At 34.9% G+C, this 10,000-nt stretch overlaps 1 protein-coding gene across 3 annotated transcripts in view; it reads left to right on the forward strand.

Moving 5' to 3' along the window:
- LOC115210375 overlaps positions 1-10,000 on the forward strand; it is a 92,681-nt gene that overhangs the window by 69,850 nt on the left and 12,831 nt on the right. For all 3 annotated transcript variants that reach the window (XM_036502098.1, XM_029778943.2, XM_029778942.2), the window contains exons 2-3: positions 5,940-6,198; positions 8,260-8,469. In XM_036502098.1, coding sequence (XP_036357991.1) covers positions 5,962-6,198; positions 8,260-8,469 — 447 coding nt within the window. In that variant the 5' untranslated portion in view covers positions 5,940-5,961. The remainder of the gene's footprint in view (positions 1-5,939; positions 6,199-8,259; positions 8,470-10,000) is intronic.

Genomic DNA, 10,000 nt, shown 5'->3' on the forward strand with positions numbered 1-10,000 from the left:
ATTGTACTGCTGAATCCTTCGCATCATGTTTTTATTTTGATCAATTTATATATATATATATATATACATATGTATATGTATATATAGATATATATATACATATGTATATGTATATATAGATATATATATATCATATGTTATGTATATATAGATTATGTATATATATATATATATAATATATATATATATATATTATATAGATATATTGTATATATATATTATACATTTGTATATGTATATATATATTATACATATGTATATATAGATAAATGTATATATATATTATACATATGTATATATAGATATATGTATTATATATATATACATATGTATATGTATATATGATATATGTATATATATATATATATACATATGTATATGTATATATAGATATATGTATATATATATATATACATATGTATATGTATATATATATATATATATATACATATGTATATGTTATGTATTATAGATATATGTATATGTATATATATATATGTATATATAATGTAATGTATATATAGATATATGTATATATATATGCATATGTATATAATATATTATATATATATACGTATATATATATATATATAATATATATGCATATGTATATATATAGATATATGTATATATATATACATATGTATATATATATAGATTTATGTATATATATATATATATACATGTAACGGGAAGCTTTATGAAAATAGACAAAAGACGAAGGCAGGTGGAAAACAAACAAACAATTGTATTAGTATGGCGCTCAGGAAATATAAATAAAACAAGTCTTTAACGTTTCGAGCCTACGCTCTTCAACAGAAAGATACACAGAGAGAAAAAAAACACAGAAAGAAGGAGAGAAAAAAATGCGTGCAGTAACTAACGAATCAACATGGATATATATAGACATATGGTCGTTTGGAAGTCGCACAAGTTTGATCCCAGACGGCAGAGCTGTTGTAGAGCTTGGCGACACTCTCGTTGCCAATCGCCCAGTTTCGGTCTTGTTTTGATTCATGTTTCCCGTTCGGTCAGTGAGACGAGCTGCGGCAAGACGCGCCTCACAAACGGCGCCCACACCTGTTCACCGTCGTCGATGAAGTTCCAGAGATGCCGCAGTGTCAGCGCATGCCTGCGCATCATTAACCACGGCACCCTCAGTCTTCCATTTAACGGATGTAGACAGCAAATCGATCGCCTCACCATCGGAACGCCACCCTTCCATAGAAAGCGGAAGAGTATGCGTCCTAGTTTCGTGATGGTCGCATCGGAACAAGGTACGACGGTCAGGCAGTAATCGATGATTGATACGATATACGCATTAGCCACCCCCGCCCGACCTTCTAGAGATAGCTTTCTCTCGGCCCATGTTTGACTGAGAGTGACCACTCTACTCGTGATCTTGTCCCAGTTCTTATCCATTTGGAGGTCCAGACTGAACCAGACCCCGAGCAGTTTAACCGGTCCGTCCGTCCAGCGCCCCGCTACTGAGTTGCTGTTGGACGGTATGGACTTGCTTCTCCAGGTGCCGATTAGCAAACCCACTGACTTTTCCGGGTTAATTTTTGCTCCCGTCACCGTTTCGTATACTTTTAGTGTCTCGCCTAGCATCTCGATGTGCTTTTGACTCGACACTATGACGGTGACATCGTCCGCATATGCCGACACGCTCGTCCCGCAACCCAGTTCTCGTGGGATGCCCCTCAGTGTCAACAGCTTCTGCAGTAGTTGCTCGTGAGTCAATACATACAGAAGCGCCGACAGGGGACACCCCTGACGGACCGAACGCGTGATGTCAAACGGTTTTGACAGGTGGTCGTTCAGCCGAATTACCGATCGGATGCCGCTGTACAAAGCTGCGATCCAACCTTGTCGGTGCGTGTGTCAGTGGTGTAGTACGTGGATGGTTGTTCAGTTTAAAATCCTCTTCACAAATGTTTGTGTGAGATGCGATGTAGTTCATTAGTTTTGTACTTTCTGTGTCTATTGCTATTAGCATTATGTGTTTTTGTGGTGTCGTTGCTGGTTTGATTGTGTAAGGGGCTATCAGGAGTTATATATCTCCCTGCTTTACTTGCATTTGCTTGTTTGTTTGTTTTTTTATCTTTTCCTTTTACCCCCTGTGGCTATTTGCCATTCTCTCGAACTTTCGTCGTTAGATGAAAAGTCTGACGAATCAGAAGGGATAAAGGCAAAGCATCTGCTTCTATATGTGTGTTTGTAGAAATTGTTGTGGTGTGTGTGTTGGTGGGGAATTAGGGGCAGAATTTGTCTTTTCTTCATTGGTATTTATTTTCTTGGTTGTTGTTCTTGGTGCTGGTGTTGGTTTGTCTTTTGATGTTGGTGGTGTTGTTGCTTCTCTAGTTGGTTGCGGTGTCAGAAGTAATTGTGATGGTGTTGTTTCTCTTCTTGTTGTTGATGGTGATGTAATTATCTTTTGTTGTTGCTCTTGACGTGGTTCCATTTTTCTGTATATTTCTTGCATCCGTTGTGAGTTTGGTGGTGTTGGTAGCAAAGGCAGTCTTCTATTTGTTTTGTGGTTTGATTGTAATTGTTCTCCTTGTTTTTATGTGCTAAAACGCACTTTGCTATTAAGTGGTCTGGATTGCCGCAGAGGTAACAACGCGGTTTTACCCCTCCGCCACCATATACAGCCTTTGTCCATTTTCGAGATGGATCACATTGGACGATTTTTCAATAGAATCTTGATCCATTTGGATCGTGATTTCAATCGATTTGCCGCTCCAGTTTTCATTGTGAAAAACAGCAATTTCTATTATGTTTATTGTTTTCAAATGAAAACATATCGCCGATGTGATCCACTTTGGTTGAATTTCGGGTGGGACATTCTTTATTTTGATTTTGCTTACTCTCTGTCCCATGTCGTATGAGACCATGAGGAGTTCGTCGTTCTGTAGTGTTTGCGTAGAGTGCTGTTTTGCCTCTTCCTGATTATGGAAGCGGACTTGCCCAGTATTAAAGATCTTATGGAAGATCTTAGCCAAGTGTAAGTCCTACACTAACGGAAAGATGGCTCATCTGGAAAAGCAGGTTAGACCCCGCTACAGGTCTGAATTCAAGAACTGAACTTTTTGGATCATGCCCATATGTGGCCAAATATTTGTTACGTTTTTGGTCCCCCCGAGACTACAGATAGAACTTGCTCTCTATATTGTGTCCACGCGCAAGCTTTTTATCTCTTTATACCTTTTACTTATATTTCTTATATATTTTCATTTATATCTTTTAAACATATATTTCTTACATATTTATAGAGGTTTTGATTTATAGGTTTATTGCATATATATTTTTTACACATATTTTTTCTCTATTCTACCTTCGACCCTGTATTTTTCCCTGTGCGTATATAGAAGTGTATATGCAATCTTTTGTGCACACGTGTGGATGTGTGCGTGTGTGCGGGTATGTGCTTATATAGATGTGTGCGTGTGTGCGTGCATGCGAGTACGTGCGTATATAGACGTATTTTACTCAGTGTTTTTACACATTTTCTTGTATTTTTGCCCTTAGCCCTGTTTTTTCTTGTGTATGTGCGCATATAGTCATATGTATGATCCTTTTTGTGCGTGCGTGTGTGTGTGCGTATATAGACATGTGCGGGTATGTACGTATATAGGCTTGTGTGTGCGCGTGCATAAAGGTATGTGCGTATATAGACGTGGTTTACTCTTTGTATACTCCCTTATACCTTTTTTCTGTATTGTTACCCTTAGCCCTGTTTTTTCTTGTGCTTGTGCGTATATAGACGTGCGTATGAACCTTTATAGTGCGCGCGCATGTGTGTGTATGTATATAGATATATATTTGGCGAATGGTGCGAATGAGGATGTGTACGTTTTCAAGTGAGGGTGGATGAATGTATAGTTTTAGGCGCACGCACGTGGGTGCGCGGAAGCGCATGTGTAAGTATGAGCATGTGCGCTTACGCGAATACTATGGACTTTTTATCCCCTTACTTTTACTCCCTCCCCTCACTTAGCGGTGATTCAAATAGCTCTTTTGTCTAAATAACGGTCAAGCACACAGTAATTTCCCTTTGTATAACGGTCATGTTTCATAGCATCTTTCCGATGGACGGATAATTGAAGAGATGCCTGCGTTGATTTCCAACTCGATATCCGAAACTCGGAGTTTTGTCATGGCCACCGAATAATTGTCTCATATTACATTTACAGTTAAATTCCTCTATTTACATAATATCGAGGTCTCTTCTCTCTTTTGTTGTCTTACTATTTTTATCAATATACACATATATATATAAATATAGATATATATACTTTATATATATAGATATATACACTTTATATATATATATATTAATTATATATATATACACATTATATATATATATAAATTATATATATATAGGCGTAGGAGTGGCTGTGTGGTAAGTAACTTGTTTACCAACCACATGGTTCTGGGATCAGTCCCACTGCGTGGCACCTTGGGCAAGTGTTTTCTACTATAGCCGCGGGCCGACCAAAGCCTTGTGAGTGAATTTGGTAGACGGAAACTGAAAGAAGCCCGTCGTATATATGTCTATATATGTATATGTGTGTGTGTGTGTGTGTGTTTGTCCTCCCAATATCGCTTGACAACCGATGTTGGTGTGTTTACGTCCCCGTAACTTAGCAGTTCGGCAAAAGAGACCGATAGAATAAGTACTAGGCTTACAAAGAATAAGTCTTGGGGTCGATTTGCTCGACTAAATGCGGTGCCCCAGCATGGCCACAGTCACATGACTGAAACAAGTAAAAGAGAGTAATATATATACACTATATATATACATATTATATATATATAAATTATATACATATATATATATACCTATATATACACACATTATATATATGTACACTATATATACACACATTATATATATATATACACTATATATGCACACATTATATATATATACACTATATATACGCACATTATATATATATATATATATAAATTATACATATATAAATTAAGACAACAAATACCTGATTAATTATCATGACTGTGCAGTGGTGGTGGGTGATAATAATTCACTGTTGTTAAAGACCTGTGGTGGGAATACTTAAACCGTTGCAGCTGTCAACGCTTTCTCTCTATAGATGCAGACAGACGTACAGAGAGAGAGGTGGTGGGAGAAAGAGTGACAGAGAGACGGCGAAGGTGGAGAGGGAAAGAGAATGGAAGTTGTTAAACGTCATTATAGAGAGAAATTGGAGGGAAGGGAGGAAAGAGAGATCGAGGAAGACAGGATGATATCAAAAAGAGAGAAACGACAGACACTTGTCAAAGTGTGGGTTTTGTTGCCCTAGAAACCACAGCTTTTGAGATAGAGATTTCTATCCTAGTCCACTCACTTCCTCGCCTCTTTTTACATGTCCCTTTAAATTTTGGAGCCAATCTGACCCCATCTAGTGCCCCTTAACCTGTTCCAATCACAAACTGAAACAAAGAAACTTTTCGCATTTCAGCTTTATAGATATATATATATATATATATATATATATATATATATATATATGTGTGTGTGTGTGTATTTGAAGAACATAGGAATCTTGTTGACAACAATGTATATAGTTCTGAATGTGAATTTTGAAAAAGTTGTTTCACATTTCATAGTTGGAATTCAAACTTTCAATAAAATACTTAAAATGTTTAGGTATACAACTTCACAACTATTATTCCCAAAAGGGATTATTTAGTCATTTGATTCAAGTAAAATCAAGAATGATGAACAAAAATGCATTTCAAGTGACAGCAATATCTTCTTTCAATAATAAAAAAAAAAGCCCATTTAAAAAGTAGTTAGAAAAGAACCGAAAGTAACTATTTAAGATATCAATAAAATGAGTGATATAAGAATGAAAAAACATAGATGAAAATATTCATCAATTTACACACTTCCCATCTTTTTTCAGCCTCATCATTTAAATCCTCAAAATGCCTCAACACCAGATTGTTGACCTTGAAAGCCTTGTTAAAGAGCGCATAAAGAAATTTCCATTTGACAAAAAGGAACAAGATAATATGGATAAAATTTTGCCCACAGACATAAATTGGAAAAATGTTGCTGTGTTCCATGGCGAAACAACATATAGCGATACATCTTCCTTTAAAAAGCCTAATTCTCATATATTATTTACAGCAAATTTTGAGAATAGAACTGATCATGTACAGGTGAGTTACTTTCTTTTTTTCAAAGATTTTTATCATTTCCAAGATATTTGCTAAATTCTTTTGAAGCATTATTTTTAGCTGCTTTTCAAAATTCTTTGGTATTTTTAAATGATTCTTAATAGCAGAAAGATTATTATTGGAATTCACTAGATATGTGGTGAGTTAAATAATTTCAACAGTCCTAAATTATTAAATAGCTATTATTTTCTTTTTATCAAATATAGTCTTCAAAACTAAAGGTATATCTGCATTTGCAGAAGTTAAAAAAAAAGATATGAGGAAAAGACATAAATGACATGTCTATGAGAAAGATTAAAATTCAGTTCTTCAAATAAAGTTTATTATTGAAAAATACTTTGTTTGATTTCATTGTAATTCATTTTGTCCTTTACTTTTTTGCCCCACATTGTTTTAATATTCTTTTATTCAGTTACTAGCAGTATTGCCCGGCGTTGCTCAGGTTTGTAAGGGAAATAACTATAAAGCATTTTTAGAGAGTTATAGCCAAAAAATAGCAAAAAAATGGGAAAAAAATGATGGTAAATTTTTTTGAGAGTTAAAAAAGGTGGAATTGCGTCCCCTAGACGGTCTGTGGTTTGGGTTTCTGATTCTCGACCCCATGTCGAATTTATCGATTTTTTTCAGAACTGGGGGAACTTTTCAAAATTTTTGCTGCGTTAGTTTTGAATTATGACATTGGGCTATGTGTGTGTCAAGTTTCATCAGAATCGGTTGAAAGCCGTGGTCAGAGTGAGGGTACGAGAAAACAGACACACAGAAAACGCACAGACAAACTGCTGTTTATATAGAGAGAGATTACACACAGCTCCTACATAACATTCACAACACATGTAGAACACTTAATAAGGTAGGTAAAACGTCAAACACATACTTAGAGTATTCCCAGGTACTGGATTTGGCCAACAGAAACAAAACCAATAAGGTACAGTGTATTAGATCAATTGGGAATTACTCCACCCCAGCTTGAGCTCTTGAATAAATTAATAAGAGGACAAAACAATGCACTTCACATCATCATGGGCAGCACACAAGTTACACCTATAGAAATACTACACAATGTAATACAAGTATGAGTAAAGAAAGATTCTTTAAGGATACAAAGAGCAATCTGTTACTGCATCAAGCTCCAGTGCTAATGGTTTCTCTCTCTACATTCACAATTATTCCCAATCAGAAACATATGCAACACATCTTCTGTATTATACTCAGCAGTATTTCACAGCTATCTTAAACACATATCTCTACTTAGCCCATTCAAATATAAAAGATAGATACACACAGAAATAAAGGTGTCATTATTACTAGAGTCCATGCTGAGACACACATCACCAATGATAAGCATGGAGAAATAGCGACTGTTATGATCTGATGGAGTGCATATCTACTGTAGCCAGCACCAGATTTAGCAGGCATACAGAAATAGTGGACAGTACTGAGAATTCTGTTGCACTATGTCTCATATGAGTAACCATCAGCTGTTGAAGGTAGTGAACCGGAATAGTTCTGAGAGTATCAGATTGAATGCCCCATGGAGTTTTATCTGACTCTGTATACTCTGAGTACAAATTCCACCAAGGTCAAGTTTGCATTTTGCCCTCTGGGTGTCAGTAAAAAGTACCAATCTAGATTGGATTATTAGAACTAGTAAGAGTGTTAGACCAGATGCTAGCAATATCTATTTCAAGTTTGTATTCTAACAGAAATACCTGCCTCTTGGACATCATTACCTGTCTCTTGGACATCATTAATGTATGAAATGGAGAGATTTCTATGCTACACTTCTTCAAAACTCTTTACATAGACTTACATTTTCAGATGCAAAAGCCCATGGTATCAGCCATGACTAAAACAAGTCCTAGAATGGAATAGGCAATATTCTTTAGCTTAATGAAAACATGATGTATTTGAAATAAAAGATCTATGGATTTCACAATCATTTGTCTGACAGTCTGCATCCCACATAATAATAATACTGATATTTACATTTCCCTTCATTATTTGTGAGTGATATTTTTGACAGTAGTTTTTTCACAATTATAGAAACATTCATTGAAGACCGAGCGAAGAACCAAATCTACATGTACCTTAAAAACAGAGAAAGCGTATAGTATTGGAAGCTCATTTCAACTTAAATTAGTGCCACCCAATCCAGTCATTGATGCTAATGCTGGATTCCATGGATCTCTAAATGTTTCAAAGATGGATGAAGAAACATTTGAAGAAGAATTAGTTTGGGCAGTGGATAGCCAAGTAAGTGATTATTTTAATATCATATATAATTCATGACATAAGCTGTAGCAAAGCTGATAAACTTCTCGTAGAACAAGTTTACAGTTTAGTTTTGATTTTTAGTTGTAGCTAATTGTAGTTCTAATGTCTCTCAGAAAAGCATGAACACTGTATTTCTTATCTCCCACTCTTTGAAATCAATAGGTCTGACTGATCAGCCCTTGATTGATCTTTTAATCATGAAAGTTTAAGCAATTAATTTTATCATATTAGCTCAAGAAATCTATGTGTTTTTATGTCATTCATATTTTGATCATAAATATTAAAAAAGGAGAAAACTTAAATATATTCTTATTTCCCATCTATCAATAAAACCTTCTCCCCATCTCTCAATATAACCATTCCTTCTTCAGATGTATATCTCATTAAAATTTTTGTAGCATCAAAATTAAAGTACAAAACATAAAATTAATATGATTATATATATATATATATATATATATATATAAAGGGAAAAGACATCTAAAAGTAAAGCAATGATGACATATTAGAATTTATCTACTGGTTATAAGCTTAAAATCAAATACTGATTTCGGTATCCCAGGCTACACCTACTTGCATCTTGCCATCTGCAGTATTGTTCTTCACATCAGATCTCTTGTTGCTCATAACAACAATTAATTTTCCAGCTTAACACAGCCCATCCACCTAGGATTAATAAAAAAATGTTGCTTTCTTCTAATAACTCTACATTGTCTATTAATGCCCCTTAAATATCCTCATGTGCATTTCAAATCCAACTTCACACTCATACACTGTTATGCCATGCTTGTACTGTCCCCACAGCAGTATGTTAACCCTACCTCAATTCAACATGCTTCCATACACTCCCATACATTTCCCTACACACACATGCATACTCTCTTACATATATATCATATGCTCTCACACTCCTTTGACCCTAGTGAGGCTCTTTAATTATCTTCTATTGTCACAGTTTTAGCAGTAAAAGACAAGTCAACACCTCTCTGCTCTGCCTCCTTCCATTCATTCATTTTTCCAAGCAACCTTAGCTATAAACAACATTGCTTTTCACATAACATTCTTCTTTCCCTTTCATTTCCTCTCTTTTGGTTTTTGGTGAATGTACATTATCCATAGCATTGATTTATCTTCTGTTCCTTCCTTTTGGTATAATTATATACTTTTTACTCATTTGTTGCTTTCATTTTTATTGAGTCCCTTTGAATATTCCATCATAATGCTGATGCCGAACATATGGATTACCACAAGATTTACACAAATCAACAAAATAATTCTTTAGTTTCAATTCAAAATAACACTGTAATTGTTAATTTTGAACACTATTCCTATAATATCGTGGTAACATCATTTATACACAAACTTTACTTTTTATTCTTTAAGAGAGAAATAATTTTCCAATTATTAACAACAATTTAATTTGCCTTTACTGCTTCTCTCTCTGAAACTTGCAACTCAACACAGAGGTAAAATAGAATTAAATATAAACTTAATCATCTTTCTGTAAAAA

Source organism: Octopus sinensis, linkage group LG4, assembly GCF_006345805.1.
Source record: "Octopus sinensis linkage group LG4, ASM634580v1, whole genome shotgun sequence".
NCBI lineage: Eukaryota > Metazoa > Mollusca > Cephalopoda > Octopoda > Octopodidae > Octopus > Octopus sinensis.